This window comes from Scardinius erythrophthalmus (assembly GCF_964197995.2).
Source record: "Scardinius erythrophthalmus genome assembly, chromosome: 13".
NCBI classification, from domain to species: Eukaryota; Metazoa; Chordata; class Actinopteri; order Cypriniformes; family Leuciscidae; genus Scardinius; species Scardinius erythrophthalmus.
The window spans coordinates 6,845,812-6,864,336 of NC_138233.1; the positions used below are offsets into that span (position 1 = coordinate 6,845,812).

General features: G+C 36.7%; 2 protein-coding genes across 5 annotated transcripts; one reads left to right on the plus strand and one right to left on the minus strand.

Moving 5' to 3' along the window:
* The first annotated feature begins 7,025 nt into the window (after positions 1 to 7,025).
* Positions 7,026 to 10,295, plus strand: lbx2 (ladybird homeobox 2). The gene is made up of 2 exons (XM_081382323.1): positions 7,026 to 7,643; positions 9,045 to 10,295. Exons 1-2 carry the CDS (start codon positions 7,316 to 7,318, stop codon positions 9,488 to 9,490), a joined length of 774 nt encoding a protein of 257 aa, XP_081238449.1. The 5' UTR covers positions 7,026 to 7,315; the 3' UTR covers positions 9,491 to 10,295.
* A 2,661-nt stretch (positions 10,296 to 12,956) lies between these two features.
* Positions 12,957 to 17,781, minus strand: pcgf1 (polycomb group ring finger 1; the record flags this gene model as incomplete). 4 transcript variants are annotated; one of them, XM_081382327.1, is made up of 9 exons in its annotated part: positions 12,957 to 13,129; positions 13,600 to 13,680; positions 14,465 to 14,551; positions 14,678 to 14,720; positions 15,301 to 15,406; positions 15,486 to 15,557; positions 15,649 to 15,801; positions 15,923 to 16,028; positions 17,593 to 17,703. In XM_081382327.1, 9 exons carry the CDS (start codon positions 17,677 to 17,679, stop codon positions 13,079 to 13,081), a joined length of 786 nt encoding a protein of 261 aa, XP_081238453.1. In that variant the 3' UTR covers positions 12,957 to 13,078. The 4 variants fall into 4 exon arrangements, with proteins under 4 accessions (XP_081238453.1, XP_081238452.1, XP_081238451.1 ...); XM_081382326.1 differs by having other exon boundaries at positions 14,465 to 14,548; positions 17,446 to 17,602; XM_081382325.1 differs by lacking the exon at positions 17,593 to 17,703 and adding an exon at positions 17,446 to 17,494.
* Positions 17,782 to 18,525: the final 744 nt, after the last annotated feature.

Consider the following 18,525-nt stretch of genomic DNA (forward strand, 5'->3'; position numbering starts at 1 on the left):
CGAACTTTAATAATAATAATAAATATTACTTAGCAAATCCATTCATATTTCTATCCATCTATCTATCTATCTATCTATCTATCTATCTATCTATCTATCTATCTATCTATCTATCTATCTATCTATCTATCTATCTATCTATCTATCTATATATATATATATATATATATATATATATATATATATATATATATATATATAGAGGCATTAGATTATAGTCCAAGACATCTTTACCCAATCAAAGCCATCTTGTGTGTGTGTGTGTGTGTGTGTGTGTGTGTGTGTGTGTGTGTGTGTGTGTGTGTGTGTGTGTGTGTGTGTGTGTGTGTGTGTGTGTGTGTGATTGTGGTGTCATCAGTGTTGGAACATCAGCTCGCATCTCTTTGATCATCTCGCTCCGTGGGTTTGCTTCAGCTCACATGACGCTGCGCTCAAAGGCCAGAATCCATCACATCCACGAGACAGGTATATCTGCGCGTGTGCTTGTGTGTGTGTGTGCGTGTGTGTGTGTGTGTGCGTGCGTGCGTGTGTGTGGATGAGAGAAAGAGAGAAACGGGGCGATTATGTTTGTCTGCATGCTTCAGATTAAATAAAAATAAAACAGAAAACAGACACGTGATAGTCGAATGTAGATTTTCTTTAACAATATTTTCTTCCTTTAAAAAAAAAATATTAACAATAATATTACTATAACAATTTTAAAGTTGAATGGCTTTTTTACAGTTTACTGTATATATTTGGAATCACTAGTATCCATCTAATAATAATAATAAAATCATATTATTATTATTATTATTATTAGTGTCTTTTTTATGAGGTTTGAATTTGAATAACTGAATCCACGTCGGTTTTTTTCCCAAGAATTTATCTTTTATTTTGTTAATTTATAAATTAACAAAATATTTGTACATACATTTTACTAAACCACAACCATACGTTCTCTCTAACTTTACTAATAATAATGAACAACGAATTTATTCTATGTAATCATGTTGTAGAACAGCTTTCACTTACACACTGTTAGTGTTATCGTGATTTAATTAAATTACAAAACGTGTAATCCTCAAAGGTTTTATCTATTCCGTGAATAAAAACAAATCTGGGATGTAAATTTAACGAGCTCAAATGAGTCTTCACACACGGAGGCTCTGGCAGCGTGGCGCAGTGGCAGTGCCATGGACTGGAACACATAGCGGCTCTGTTTTGGCTTCTGCTCATTGGACGCTCAGACGCAGATGTGCGTAATTGCGCGTGTCCATCAGTGAAGTGTGTTGGGGTGTCAACCGTTCATTCAGGTGAGGAGAGAGGGGGTGGAAGGGTTCAGTGGAGAGGGAATGAGAATGTCCCTATGTTAAAATGGATGTGACATGCAAAAATAGCTTAATGGTCGCGGTTCTCTGTCTCGATGTATATTCGATCAAATTATTTTGGAGATTGTAGCATGTATAATTTAACATATTTGTTTTGTCCAAATGCATGCGTGCTGACAAAAACCTCCGTGCGTTTGTTTTAAACAAGTTACTGATTTATTGCACCTTTGGTTTGTGTAGAGCAGTGACCTACATCGAATTCCCACGCCTTGCTGATCTATCCAAATAACTGCGTTTATCAGTTCGGACGAATCCATTTCCTCTTGTTCACACCTTTGCTGCTCTTTTTCGGAACTCGTGGCGAAAAGCACCATAATCCTCTCCAGGAGTCGTGCCCCTCACGGTCCGTTTTATGATCTCGAGCCGACCCCAGTGGCGCGCTGGAGGGGAGCAACACTGCTCTGCTGGGGTCAGAGCCTTTGATCCGCGCGTCCGTTTGTCCGGGCTTTGGGGCTGTTGGGGAGAGTGCTTGCGCTTTGGGGAGCCGAGGCATTTGTCATCCACAGAAAGAGAAAACATCAACAGGTACTAAACACTGCTGAACATGACACCATCAAAAGCAACATGGGATGTAAAACAGCAGGCGACTCTGAGGCTTTGATTATATTGTTTTTAGAGAGAGCGGTGCCTCAATAATAATGAGGGCTGTTTGGACACCTTCACTGCGCGCGCGCGCGCGCAATTAACCTGTGACCATCAAATGTGCATGCGCCTCACCATAATGGATTTTCGATTCTACTGTTCCTTAATTGACTTGAGCTTGTCAAATCGCAAGAAACACTCATCGATATGGCATTATTAAACACAATTAACACTCATGACTACATCGATTAGCTCATTACATCCACCAATAGTCCTGCGTTTCTGGAACACATTTTAACCTCAGTTTAAATTAGCCAATCCAAGATGAATGATAAATTAAATAATGCAACAGAAATGTTTTTATGGCACATCACTTAAGTTACCGATTTCCAATTAAGGACGTGTAAGTGAAATTTATGCAGGCTAAAATGTTTAATTAAATTAAATTGTTGTAATTGTTGTAATTATAGGCTAATATTTATTTGGTAAAATACAATAACACACTAAAATGTTGCTTTAACTTAAAACAAATGGAGATTGGTGTAATCAACAGAAACTCAAAATATGCTATGCTATCTGAACCAAATAGATTAGCTATCTAAGATGATTTGACAAAAGAAAAAAAAAAGCTGTGATAACAACAAGCAGCAGCACATATTATTATGATTTAATTTGAATTTGTATATATATTATATAAATAGTGTGTTAGTCAAAATAACCCGTGCTACATAAATTCTGGTTGGAGGCCTAATAGCTCATGTGAGTTTGTACTGGCCGTTTTTGAGAGCAACCAAACGTCCACATGATTGGCTTACAGCTCAAATACCCATAATGAAGGAACGTGCACGTCAATCACACTGCGTGGATTTACAGCTTCATAGACACGAGCCCATAACCTCTATAGGTTTTCATTTCAAACGACCAGAACAATTTTAGGATTTGTTTTACATAAATCTGCAATTTTTTATTTATTAATCCCCTTTAAATGACCCCATCCCTTTAAAAAAAAGCGTATCTCTTCATATTTATGTACCTACGTGGGGTCAAACTGTGCCAAGAGGGTATTTTGGAAATAAAGTAACACCTCATTTCACAAAACACCCGATAGGTTCATCACAGTCAAATGTCACCGCTTGGCTCCACGTTAATGCGTATGTCCCCGTATCATGTTTATATAGTAGTTAGTACAGCTGTTTAGGTGAGAGAGAGAGAGAGCGAGAGAGAGAGCGAGAGAGAGAGAGAGAGAGAGAGAGAGAGAGAGAGAGAGAGGGTGCAATGTTAACAGAAACGAGACTATCTTAAAGTGCAATAGATATTTGAGGTAGAGACAGAGATATTGCGAGATATTTTACGAGAAATGCCTAATTAATATCTCAGTCAACAGCTCAGATTTCACGTCTTTTCTGCTGTTCAAATGTCTGAATGTTTACATTACCTCAAATAAGGAATCGCACATTTCCGTGTAATTGTTCACTTGTTGTCCGTTTAGCTTGAACAAGAGAAAATAAGGAGAAAAAAACTAAAAAGAAACTAGTTTTCTACAAGATTAAATAAATCTTATTTTAATATTAGATGTGTTATATCTGTAATAGTGTATACAATAATCAATGATTTGCATATCACCGTTTTTAATGAATTGCATAATATTGCATTTTTTATTTTTTTATTTTTTTGCACGAAATAATCAAGTCGAAAATGAATCTAAAAAATATTTTATTTTCTATATAATTATATAATTATTTAATTTTCTTCTAGTTGCATTTTTTTCTAAAATGGAATAATGTTTCCATTATATAATTATATTCTATTTAATTCTATTCTACACTGTAAAAAAAATTATATATTGTTGGTTTTAACTTAAAAACGTAAGTTACCTGATTGTCTTAAAATTTTGAGTTCATTGAAATGATAAATTTGAGCTAATACGATAAAGGAGATTGGTTTAACCAACAAAAACTAAGAATAGTATGTGACATTAATATACCACATCTAAGTTGATTTGACAAAAGAAAAAAGTTGTGATAAATCACGAAAACATTTTTTTACAGTGCATTTGTTCTATCGTTGCATAATATTACATTGCAGAAAATGTGTTTAACGCAATCTCGTGCACAGTAGCATTATCCCCATAAATATTTCCAGCAGCCAGAGCTCTGCCACTTCCATGAGCGTATCAATGCTGAGGGAAGTGACGCAGGGACGGGCTGGGCGAAAATAAAACCCTGCTCCCCCTTTAGTCTTGATGATTGATGATGTCAGGTGTTCTGTTTCTAATTAACGTTTAAATTAGGCCGAAGAAACCCTTTCGAATTAGCGCTGCTCCGCTTGAGACCGTCAGGATCCTCTCTCTCTCTCTCTCTCTCTCTCTCTCTCTCTCTCTCTCTCGCCGCTTGCAGAAGAGAGATGGCGGGATTATCTTTAGAACTAATAATGCTCGCGCATTTGAGAGAAATGTAACACCATGTTCAGCTTCGGTTTCTCTGTAATGCGAATGTGCTATTGTTGGCGCTGAAGGGCATCATTCTCCCTATCAGAAATCCTATCCATCCACATTACATTAATACCCATGTATCGTTTAGTAGGTTTAGCAGCTTTCCTCTGACCTGGCATTCTGAGGTGACCAATTCGTTAAGGACATCTGAACCCGACAAGGACTATTAATATTAAAAATAATAATTTTCTAATAATAATTATTATTATTGCTATTATTAATGCAATCACTTGCTAATTTTAACCCAGACAACATTTTGCTTATTATATTATGATTTGTAATTTTTGACAGTAATGGCATATGGTTCCTTAAAGACCTTTCTCTTTCATTACATTTCTGTTGATATTTGAATTCATATCGTTATCTGTATAGACATAAAATGTCACTTCAATGGAATTTAAAATAACTTTAGGTGTAGGCTATTCGAAAATTCTGTTTGTTTCTTTCAAAAAAAAAAAGAAAGATTTAAAATTAAACAAATCAATGCATTGTGCTGAAGCTGTGAGGGTGTGACATTACCGTATGGATACATTTGTTCGATGCATTGTTACTCATTTGCCATAACATATTGTATTGAGTTTGGCTGCGTGTCGCCCACGTCGTCCGGTCTGTCCCCGCACTAATAGAATGTCGTGCTGGTTTACGGCTGTGAGGAGTTTGGCTCGTCCCAGTCCCTGTACGGATGTCACCATATGGTTCTCTTGGCACGGACAATGCGATATTCCCGCGAACTGGCCATACATCGCCAATGACTCGTGTAAGAAGGACATCTATCACCCTAATCGATTATTGAAACCCTGTTAAATATTACCAGATGTCAACATCGCCACTTGTTTTATTGCCCGATGTTTTACATTTATGGGGAGACCACCAAAATATTCACCAGTCTACAGGCCTCAGCAAGGTTTAAGAGAAAATGTGTGTGTGTGTATATATATATATATATATATATATATATATATATATATATATATATATATATATATATATATATATATATGTATATGTATATATATATATATATATATATATATATATATATATATGTATATATATATATATATATATATATATATATATATATGTATATATATATATTAATTTTAAACAATAAACACACACATACACAACACAGTTAATGATCATGTTAATTTTAAACAATAAACAAACATAAAATAAATCAAAAGCAATAAAACTGAAGAGTTCAGTGCATGCTTTTTAAAAATATTTTTTGAGCAGATCATAAAAATAAAAACCTTATGAATTAATATTAGCCTTTATATAAACATTTATTACATGTGTATAAGATACCATTGTGTGTAGGCTATAAGGAAATATCTGTATTTTGTTAAAAAAGCCAGCTTAAACGAGATTTTTAAAAAAAATATCTCGCATAATAAATGCAATGTAGCCTAGCACAAAGAAAACACGAAGTGCGGTGGAAGAATAAGTGGGGAAAATATGTTTTATTCTGTTGATCCGTTTCTTCAGTTCAAGTATCATTACATTAGTCATTTCTCTCTTCGATTTATTGTTGTCTTAAATTTTCTATTTAGTGTTTTGAATCAAGAAGTCGATTTCTTCTTACCTGCATCTTCATAGCAGGCGCGCTGCGTTTCTCCAGTGTCCCACGAGCATCATCTGAAACCCTGTCCGAAGCTGCGCGTGTCAGAGCAACACTGCTGCTTTCTCCCCTTCACCCACGTGCACTTTCACAGATTCATAGAATGGGACTGCCGTGCTGAATGAGATATTACTGTAATATTTTTTGCATGGGAAATCCTATAAAAACAACCTTTAGCTTGGTCAATATCCTGCTTACGCATGATAGTATGCCTTTGCTATTTGTGCTACATTAAAAATAAATATAAAATGTCCACCAGCAAAATGCATGTAGCCTGTTTTAAAGGCTTAACTGCTTATAAAAATGTCGGTGCTTCGGAAAGATCAACACCGTTAAAATTGCCATGACATAACATTGTATATAACATTTGCAGTTTGTTTTGGGGTAAAATCTATAGAAATCATTTTTATTGGACTGAAACGATCACATTGCATTTTGATCTCATGTGTTCTGATGACAGCTATACACGAGGTGTGAGGGAATTATGCTGTCATAATAGCCTCCAAAACAGCAATAATCACATCTATATCTCAGTAATTAGCGAGTTGTTCCCACATGGACAACTCTTGAATGTCTTAAACAGGCCTATTAATCCTTAATGTTCATCAATGTCTTGTTGAATGTTTATTTTGTTTTATTTGTTTATTTTGCACAATACGTTTTTATTATTAAACTGAATATAGATTCGAATGCACATTCACATAAAAACGGAATGCTAGTGTTGGTGTTAATGAGCACACACACTCTCCCTTTTCAGGCAGGTATACGCGTGGAGCACGTGGTTTGCCCTAAGTGGGAGTGGGATGCATCAACAGATGCATAAACATACCGAGCCATCTCCCCTCTCTCTTTAAACTTCAGGGGGAAACTCCTCCTATTCTCGGTCCAATTCATTATTGTGGTCTGGCCCTTTAAGACAGAGCAGCGGGTCAGCAAGTAGTGTAGTGTTTCTCTAATTGAACTTCACAAAAGCAATCAACAAGAACTAGTTAGCGGTCGCTTGCTGTTTTGAGCCTCCTTCAGACACGGCTATGGTGAAGATCCTCATGGAGCAGCTCAGAGAACACTGGAGCCGCATATGAGGACTAAAGTTCGGGTGCCCGTGACTCCTGAAGCATGGTGCTTTTGGAGAGCCACTTCAGAGTGAGGAAGAACGTTTAAAGAGAGGAATAGACAAGGCTTTTGTATGCATAAACAAGTTTGAACGAGCTAGGTGACTTCTTTTCGAAATAGTTTCTTGGGACTGAGATGACCTCCAGCTCTAAAGACATGAAGGCAGGCTCCGTTTTGCAGTCCAGCGGCGAGGAGAGGCGGCGGGGTCCCTTGGACCAACTCCCACCTCCGGCCAACTCCAACAAGCCTCTCACCCCTTTCAGCATTGAGGATATCTTAAATAAACCGTCCGTCAAGAAGTCCGTCGGTAGTCTGTGCCCTCCGCGGGTGCTGGAGAAAGTGACCGGCTCGAGTGCGTCTCGGAACGGGATCAGCGCTCCGTCCTCGCCGTTATGCGCTCTGGAGGAGCTGGCGAGCAAAACCTTTAAGGGTCTGGAAGTCAACGTTATACAAGCTGCAGAAGGTAAAATGTTTTGTCTTTTTTATAGAGAGAGGGAGAGAGTGAATACTTGTGAATTCAGATTGTGTTTACGAATTAATGCACGACTTTCAAATGCGCAAATGGAGGTGTACGTTTTAGAAGTGTTATTGCTATGTGCATTTTACAACTGATATCCAATGCTTATTTTTATAAGCATATACAAAATCAATAAATAACAAAAATATACTTTTTAGTCAAAACGATTGATTTTTTATTTAGGTTCAGTGATTACCAACTTGTTTTCTCCCGCATATTATTATTATTTGGTTATACACATTTTCAGATAATAAATTAGATTTTTTTTTTCTGAGCTAAATGTCTTTAGCGATTCCTCGAGTGTAACTGTCAGTATTTCAGGAATTTCATCTATACCCCCCTAAAATTGAAAAGGTTCTTCGATAGTCAAGCAAAAAAACAAAAACAAAACTATTCTTATCAAGAATAATTTTCATTATATAGAGTTTCTCTCTGTTTCTTTGGCGATCAAAATGGTTTGTCTGATCATTAGAGTGGTTTCATGATTGTTTAAAATTCCTGTACGGTTTTCTACAGAACTATAGGTTTTTTTTTTAGCTCTTTAAATATTCCAAAACCTTTGTTTTCAGAAATGTAGCCTAATATGATGGAAAACAAGCTAACTTTACAAGAATGCTAATGTTCAGTTGACATATTTACAGAAAATGACGTTCGTGTTGACATTGCAGAACTGTCTTGGTGGGTCACACTAATGGTTAAGGTCATCTGTAATAGGACTGAGGCCAGTTCTGTGGCGTGATAGGCTGCTTGATTAACACATCAAATATTTCGAATTTGCTTGGCAATCAAAAGTTCAGATGTTTTGGAAAGTTTCTCCCACTCTTTTCAAGAACAGCTGTTATGCAGCTGGAATGAACAACTGCGGCCTATCGCATAACACAACATGTGTACACTCTTAAAAATAAAGGTTCTAATTTGAACCAAACAGGATTGTGCAGCTTAATTCCACAGAAGAACCTTTTTAAGTTTTACAAGGGGGGAAAACTAATCTACAGTCTGTTCTGGTCCTTTAAAGATCCTAGAAACCAAAACACTGATCTAAAGTGAACCTCTAATGTTGCAATAAATACTTTTTAATCTCCTGAGAAGCAAGACAAGAACAATATACAGCCAAAAATAGGACCATTGGAGCGTTTCCAAATAATGCTTTCACTAGTTAAAAATGGGAAATGAAACTTCATGTATTTGTCTATTTCGATTTACATGCATTACTGAATAGGCATTAGCTTTATCGTGTTTGTGAAGGATTTACTAAAGAAAGTTAGTCTGAATTGTGACCCAGTGGTCCTCACACCTGGTCGCCTGCGTTATTCCTGGAAATCAACTCTCCTTTCTTTCCATTTAAAGGTCGCGAACATCTCAACGGCTTCGGCCAAAGACAGGCCTCCAAAAAACGACGGAAGTCCCGCACAGCCTTCACGAACCACCAGATCTACGAGCTGGAAAAGCGCTTTTTGTACCAGAAATACCTGTCACCGGCCGACAGAGACCAGATCGCACAGCAGCTGGGTCTGACCAACGCGCAGGTCATCACCTGGTTCCAGAACCGACGGGCCAAGCTCAAGAGAGACCTGGAGGAGATGAAGGCGGACGTGGAGTCTCTCAAGAAAATCCCTCCGCAGGCACTGCAGAAACTGGTGTCCATGGAGGACATAGAAGACCCTCACGGTGGTTCGGGGCCCATTTCTCCCAGCCTCTCCCCGAGGGCCTTCCCACAGTCCCCGTCCTCGTCCAGAGGCCAAACCACAGACGAGTTCTCCGAGGAGGACGAGGAAATCGAGGTGGACGATTGAAAGCAGGCCCTTGTTTTCAGAGAAGGGCATTTTTCACAACTTTTGCACGGACTCTGCGGAAGAACTCGAAACGCAAGCGAAGGTTTCTGTCTCCCTTGTTTTTAATTTATTGAAAGGACCTCTACGTTCTGATGTGCAGATCGAAGACATGGTTTAAGGAATACGCTTTCATAAGATCTGAGAAATGCTTAGAGATAAATGGTACAGTATCAAGACTGCAACATGTGTATGTACATTTTAAGCTTTATTTCTCAGCTCGATTTTCGAAGGAAACGTGTGCAATTGTTTACACCGTTCAACACACATTTATGACCGCTGTGGAACCTCTATGCCAAAAGTGATTTTCAATTAAATTCTCAGCTGAATAGAATTATATATTTATAAATAATTTCAGAACATAAAAAAAAAAAAAAAAAAAAAATCACAAAGCAAATTTATTCAATCTTCATTTCTACATTGTAATTGTCAAGACTCATTTCCCAAAGTTTTACATTATATATCAGTCCCTGGCACAATTCCTACAGGCATTATTTAACAAAAAAAAAATAAAAAATGTATGTCCAAAACAATGCAAGGGCAAGGTTGTGTATATATATAACAAGTTATGATGCATCTAACTCGTTAAATTTATTGTAACATTCTATTTAATCCTCATTTATGTAAATAAAGGGTATATGTAATTTCACAATGTTTCCTTACCTTGAGTCAGAATTTAATCATGCATTGTATGCTGAGCTGAATTATAAAATAACAATTGGCATAAATTTGTGGATATAGGAAATCCACTTTTTTTTTGTTTTACTGTAAAAACATTTTTCATTATAATGCCACAACAACAACAGCTCCATCCGTTTCATTCATCACAAATAAGTCTCTCTCTTTTTGTAAAACAATTTTCTTAATCTGTAATTAAATTCACAGTGGTTGAAAAAGTTTAACACCATCTAAAAATTTAAGACAGCAATTAAATTTAAGTTTAACATTTTAGTGGCATTATTATTATTATTTTTACAGAGTAATAAGGTAAAAGTGTCATGCATCAAATACTATAATGGCACACTCTCTGGAGTTAAACAGCTGAGAGAGGCAGAGCACTTTTACACATCGGTTCATTGTGTGTGTTAAGAGTGTTTGTGTGTGTGTTAAGTGCCTGCAGCTTAATTAGGACACTTGAACAAGGTTCCCCCCTCTCACATTGTCACGAGGACAACATAAAGCTTGCTTTCCTCCTCGCGCCATATGGTTTATGAATCTTCTCTAACACAAACTAGTCAACATGATTGATTAGGTTAACCCGCCTTTGAGTGCGCATTAACAGTTTCAGTCGGTCGAGCCCGAATAATGCCCCACATCTGTGCCCGTGTGTTAAAAACGCCCATGAATAGCAGATGATTTGCATGCGGTTCCTAATGAATAAATCTCAATAGGAAGCCGGTGGAAATGGGGAGGATTGATGCTTCCTGGTCTGGCGAATTTCTTTCGGCCCATTTGTGTCCGTTTGTGAGCAGATCACGGCAGCAGTTTTGGGGCAGAGAGAAGATGGAAGTACAATTGGCCTAATCGCTTGGAATAGTTGGGGTTGAAAAGTCAAGCAGATTTTTCTGAGCGCATTGTGGAGAGACTCGCTGGAGAGCCGCATTCTCAGAGCTCTAAATGCATCGGGTTTCCAACTGAGAATCGCGATGATTGGAATTCGAAGGCTATGAATAGAAATGTCTTTGGACTTTTACTATTGAAAGCCATGATTTCACAGTGTGAAAATATTCGAGAAAACAAGCGCTTTAAACACTCTGAAAGGACCCTCGGATGATAGAGCAGCATGTTTCACTTTAGAGAAATATATGTTTTTGTTTTTATATATATATATATATATATATATAAGCAAATCTGTTGGCTAGCCTACATAGTGCAACATTTCATTAAAAGGCGGTAAAAGTTGTTATTTACACAGACAGATATGGAAACATATTTTTTTGTAATATGTTACAGACATTGTAAAATCATTACTCTTACTCTATTTTCATTTAAAGTCTGATTTAAAAGATATAAAAGAAATAAACCAATTAAAATAACGCTTTACCTATGTAGCCCAAGTAGCACTTACTCAGAATAGGCCTACTTCAATATTACCGTATTGAATGTTAGGCCTATTTAATATTATTAGACTAGCCTATTATTAGCCTATTATTATTATTAATATTATTTTAGATTCTTTAAAAATATCGGCTAGGCTACTTAAGATTATTTGTTATTACAGAATAAAAAACGAAATAAAACCAAAACATTTTTAGCCTTGAGTCTTTATTTTTAATAGCGAATCGCGAACAATAGTCGAAATTACATTAGAGGCCTATACCGGTGACGTAGTCCATTGATTTAATTGATTTCGTTTTTTAAAGTCATATATAGGCTATGCGTACATAGCCTATGTAAATATTTAATGTAAAATAAAATAATTGCGAAAACGTTTCGTTTTCTTTAATTGAAAATTCACTGCAGAGTTGTTTTAAAGCCTAGAATTATTGTATTCTAGATGACTTAATAGACTACTCTACATGAGGGAGAAAATAACAAAACAAATTGTCTTACTAAAATAGGCTACTACAATTAGAAAACAAAAATTGATACAAAGTAACATTAGTACTATTCATTGACCCTCAAAATTAAGTTTGTATTTTTTATTATTTTAACTGTAAATCTGTATGCATTTATAATGGTAAAATGTAGGCCTATTTGGTCTGAAGGAAAATACATGCAGGAAAAAAAATATTAAATATATATTTTCAACAAAAAAATAGCCAACAGAAAAAAAAAAAAAAAAAAGCATACTGACATGCTACAAAGACTGGTGGACACAGAGGCACCATAGTAATTTGGTAAATAATAATTTTACCTAATTTTAGCCTACTTTTGCCTATTACAACAACCATGTATTTCCAAATAGTGTGTGTTTATAAGTCTATATATAGGTTTTCCTTGTTTCACGAAGCATTTAAAGCGTTTCTTATCACAACTGTTACACCAGCATTGCTTTCCCTGCGTTTCTAGACATTCTGCCTGAGGTTTTCATTGCATCTTCAGAGCACTACATATAATGTAACATACTGTTGAGATGAAAAATGCCTTGAGATGAAGATGATCCTAATAGAGTCATTGTGAGGTGACTGAAGGGGATTGGTGTTAGTGGAGCTCTCTTGAAGACCAACACTGCACCCTAGTGGCTGACTTCTAAACACACTGGCCATACAAATACAAACATTCATTTCGACTTTAATAAGGATAGACATCATTTGTGCTCTCTCTCTCTATATATATATATATATATATATATATATATATATATATATATATATATATATATATATATATATATATATATATATATATTAATTGCACTTAAATAATTTCATTTAAAAAAAAGAAAAGGACACAAACATACAATACAAAATGCACTCAGTATTTTTTTACCACTTAAAATTTATTTTCAAAAATACAAAACAAAAAAATAAGTATATATGCACAGAAAGCTATTAAAATAGAATATGTGAAATACAAAATATTTACACCAATTGATATTTGAACATTATCCTATCTCGTCCTTTTGTCTTTTATAGTATAATGGAGTACCAGCGGTTGTGCCTAAAACGAGAGAGACAAGAGAAAAAGAGGAAAGCGTTAGTACATGAAATAAAGGATTGAAATTAAAAAAGCTAAGTATCATCTTGTTGACAGGCTAACGACTTTGACACTAAACAGATATTGCTGACAGAGCGTCATCCGCCACACTTTAAAGCATATGAGGCATGGAATTACTTGTGCTAAATTCTCACAACACTTTGACGCCCGACAAACCGCAGCAAGACCCAGTATGAAGCAATATGGAGAATAGCACTTCTATTGCATTTTTCAGACCACAAGGCGACATCAGGCATATGGCTTTTCCTAGTCCTATAAATCTCTGCCTGTGCTGCTATTCCCCTCAGAAGATGTAACCCGGAGCACAGTAAATCGCTAGTGTGCTAGAGAAATGAAGATCCCTTCTAAAGGGAAAGCAAACGTGCTGATGGTGTGAAAGAATGCGGTATGAAATTAGCTGGAGACTACAATACCTTTCCAAACCAGTGAGACAGCCAGAGACGCTTCATGGTCATGTGATCCGGGAGAGATTCGTTATTAAATAACATCTGGACCTGTAGCGCGACAAAGAGCACACGATGAGGAGAGAAGAAAACAGAGCAGGAGGGTGGAAAAGAAAAACAATGAGAAGTTTAGTAAAAATCTATCTCTACTTCAAGTCAATTTGGTCGTTCAATTCAAACATTGATTCTATCTATTATGGGATTGAATAACAAATTCTCCTAACTGGGCTATACAAATCATACCATGCCATTTATAGAATTAATCAAATGTTGTCTGTTTGTCTAATACAGCGTCTGGAAGCATCGAAGCTGCTACGTTCACGTTCGCTAACAACCAGGGGCGTAGTTTGTGGGGGGGATGGGGGGGAGATAACCCCCCCAATATTTAAATCTATGCATTACAACCCCCCCCCCCCCCCAATATTAATAACATGATCACAATATCAGGAGACATACCCAAACTTCAACCCCCCCAATGTTCAAACCAAATCTACGCCCTTGCTAACAACAGACCAATCATCTGTAAGCTTAAGGCTAGACTCCATCAACACAACATGAGTGAATCATGTATCATTTTAGTACACTGAAACAATTTTATACCTGGGATCAACTGCATATAGATTCATTAAATTAGTTGACCAGATGCGACAAAAACAAAAGAGTTGGCTTTGAAATTACAGTCATTATTTCTTTAAAAGTAAACGATTATAAATTCACAGCATATAAATAGAACTGGTGGTGATGCAAAATATTCCACAAAATATGACTTTCTGGTCCTAAATGTAAAAGCAATGGCTCTTTAAAGCATGGGAAGAAAGAGAAAAGCGAGTCAGACCTGATGTTTCTCCACGTTTAGTCGATGACATAAGACTTTCCTCAGATGCCGTACTTCAGCCCTGACTGAACAACGTACAAATTTCTGCTGCAGGAACATAACTTAAAATAAGTTCATTTGTCATCGCTTCTACTAGAAACAAACAACCAGTGTTAAGGTTTTCTTGAGAGTGAATCGTGGTACATCATTTTCCTTCCGTGGCTGTCGTCTTACCTGTAGGGTTAATTTATTTTTGTCCTTCCCGGAAAATGACGAGCTGTAAAAAACAAAATGAAATTATGATAGGATGCTTTAGAACTCAGAACCACCGTTCAAAAGTTTGTTTGTTTTTAATGTTTTTGCAAGAAGTCAATGCTCACTGAGGCTGAAATCATTTGATCAAATATACAGTAAAATATTGTGAAATGTTATTACAATTTAAAATAGCTGTTTACTATTTGAATGTGTTTTAAAATGTAATTTATTCCTGTGATCAAAGCTGAATTTTCAGCATCATTACTTCAGTCTTCAGTGTCACATGATCCTTCAGAAATCATTCTAATATGATGATTTGATGCTCAAGAGAAACATTTCTGATTATTAACATTAATGCTGAAAACAGTTATGCTGCTTCATATTTTTTTGTGGAAAAGGTGATACATTTCTTTCAGGAGTCGTGGATGTTCAAAAGAACAGCATGCGTTTGATTGATTTTACTGTCAATTTAAATCAATTTAATGCATCCATGCAGAATAAACATATATATTTCCTAAAAAAAATAAGCTTATAGTAACCCGAAACCTTTAAACAGTACTGCAAAAAAAAAAAAAAAAAAAAACCTTAAACTGCGGTCTTACCTTTGCCTTTCCAGACATAGAGAAACCTGCTCATCGTATCTGTAAAAGTGAGCTTTGGAGTGGTCAAAGCTTGTGTACGGTAATCCTGTGTTATCAGGAACTGAATCTACAAGGAAAACGCAATAATAAAACAATCTTAATAAAAACACATTAACAGCAGTATCTATCTACATGTAATCCCGTACCTTCTCCAGATGGCTGTATGATGCGTTCAAGACCCCGTGACTGATAGAATTCTTTAATTCGCTTGTCTTCGCCTGAGAAGATCAGATGGACATTTAACCACGACTGACCAGGAGTCACATAAACTGACACTCAAGTTCAAATGATCCTGTGCACTGTACTTACTCTCTTGTAGACCCGGGACTAGTTTGTAGACAATGTCTTGCATGACTCTGTCCAGCTTTAGATTCAGCAGGGGCTGTGTTTCGTGGATTTTGATGTTACACATCGGACAATATTTGCTGGTCTGGAGATACTTCACAATGCAACTCTTACAGACTGTGGAGAGAGTAAGTATTCAGTACAACAAAGTAACTTGTGGATTTCATCAGCATATAGTAATTGTGAAGTTGTCATTTGAGAGTGTTATTAGGAGAGAGATGAAGTACACAACACTTACACGTATGGAGACATTCTGTGATGGTGGTTGCGTCGATAAAGTATCCTGCGCAGAGGTAGCAAACGATGTGTTCATTTAGGTCCTTTATCTTTATTTTAACTTCTTCCTGTAGTACCAAACAAGGGAAAACATGTCATGCAGGGACGTATTTGAGATACGTGACATTCTGAATTTACGTAAAAACACCAGCCTTTGACATTAAAAGGGATAGTTCACCCAAAAATAAAAATTATGTCATTACTTACCAGACAGTTGATGGCACCCATTGACTTCCATAGTAGGAAAAAAAGTACTATGGTTGCCAATGGGTGCCATCAACTGTCTGATTACAAACATTCTTTAAAATACCTTATTTTGTGTTCAACAGAAGAAACTCATTACAGGTTTGGAACAACATGAGGGTGAGTAAATGATGACAAGATTTTTATTTTTGGGTCAACTATCCATTTAAGGTGGTTTTAGGGCAGTCCTTGAATGCATATACAGTAAAATACTGAAATCAAAGAGTGTCTCACGTTAAAACATATACATAACACATTTTATCCATGGCGTTCCCATCTGTCTTCATATATGCCTATGGTCAGTTTCAATAAAATAGGTGGGAAAAACATATCTATTCTATACTTTCTATTTAGACATATAGATAGCTGACATTGAATCAAGTGTCAGCAGTGTCCTGCATTTTGACATGCTGAAATTTAATTGAAACTACTTGAATCAAAATTGTAATCTATAATTAAGCCGTTTTTAGGACCTCCTCTTATTAATTATTATCAATTATTATTTAAAACGAAGGCAAACTAGAGATCCCAAACGTGATTAAAAATTGAGAAAATTTCTAGTCGATGTTAAATAAAAAAGAGAATAGATTTATGTATTTTTACATCACGTGCTTTTCTGAAATGAAGTAAAATGTGTTTTGTACAACTATTTACATGCGCGCTCCTTTATGTAGTGCGGCAAAGCGCGCACTTTTCACTTGAGTCAGGTGTCAGACTCATTTGTAAACAAGCGAGCCTGCGACCGGCTAAATAAACCAGAGTATAAGTCTAAGCGAGTACTACTAGTTTAATATCAATCATTGCCAGGACTTCAAGCCACTGAATTCAACAAGGACTCGATGTTGAGGTAACGGCATGTCCCGCATGCACCGTAGGTGTCACATTCCGTCCCATTAATTCAAAAGTATACATTTTCTGTCACTTATGTTCAACACGGACATGTGCTGCCGAAAATGCATGCTGAAGCAGAACATAACGATGCACTTGTTCACTCGTCTGGGCCAACGCGCATCAATAATCATGTGGGATATCACAGCTCAGCACGCGACGTCAACCACCACCGCTATTCGTTAGGAGCGCACAAACAACCCTTTTTATTCGTGTATTGAATTTTGGAGATGGGGAAAAAAACTAAAAAGCAGGGGATTCGACTGGGACGGGTTTGACAATAAAACCAACGCCACGGAGAACAAAAACACAACCGCGGCTAGACACAGTGGATTGATTCTTCGCAACACTCACGCCTGCGCAGACACGCAGCACAGTCTCGCGCTCCATCTCTCGGCTTTCGCGCCACACAGAACGCCCCTCTCACGCGCGTTTATAGTAAGCGCGGGAAGCACGCGGCGAAAGACGGACGCAGAAACGTTTATCGCCCCTTTCACTCACCTCGTTCCTTAAAGGGTCGAGCTTGTAGACGTTCTGCAGCTGATTTCTTAGCCGCATAGCTATCGCCATCGGACCTTGTTCCGCCATCTTTGGGAATTCTGCATACTTCCGGGTAACGGGAGAGTGGGTGAGTTCGGTTGCTGAGAGGCGGGGGGACATGCTGGTTTTTACACACACACTCATTTCCATCCCACATTGATATTATCATTGGGTGTGTGCAAACAGCATTCTGAAGCAGCCCGTCAGAGTATAGTCTTCACATCATATGCGTTTGACTCTTTAACTCTATTTATCTATGAGCAGGGAGATCATTTATGTGACAGGATCATCCCTTATAAAAATTAACCATGGTTTTATTAAAGCAGAAGTGGATTGATTGCCATTTGTAAAACAGTTTTACTACAAAAAACACTACTAAAATATGCTTAGTAGCCTATTTTGAAACCATTGGTTTGGTTTTGGTTTAACTTGTAACAATGTTTTTTTTTTTTTTTTTTTTTTTTTGTAGTAAACCCATTGTTAATTTTCATAAGGCCATTATAGTCCAGTCATTTTATGAAAAAAGGTTGAACAAATTGCAACAGAAGCAAACTCAACTGATTTTGTATCCTCAATATGTCCTGAGTAAGGGGAAAAAAAGTCCCGAAGAATCCCATTAGGGGGAAGTTTCGAAAAAGACCCAAATATAGCCTATTCATACGCCTATTCATTATTTTTCTTACATGAATTCAGATCTAAACATTGGGTAAAGCCAGGTGAAAATGTCTTGTTAAATCTTGTTGACACATAACAGTAAAATACTTAATGTTAAGGTCTGAATGGAACCCATTTATGCTACCCATGAGCATTAATACATAGAGGCAGGAATAAGTACTTTAAACCAGCCTTGTTGTTTAAATCTGAATTCACGTAAGAAAAATAATGAATAGGCGT

Excerpts from the sequence above, each read along its gene's own strand:
- lbx2 (XM_081382323.1), top strand. The coding sequence starts at position 7,316 with ATGACCTCCAGCTCTAAAGACATGAAGGCAGGCTCCGTTTTGCAGTCC. Across the intron at positions 7,644-9,044 it reads CGTTATACAAGCTGCAGAAG|GTCGCGAACATCTCAACGGC; the intron begins GTAAAATGTTTT and ends TTCCATTTAAAG.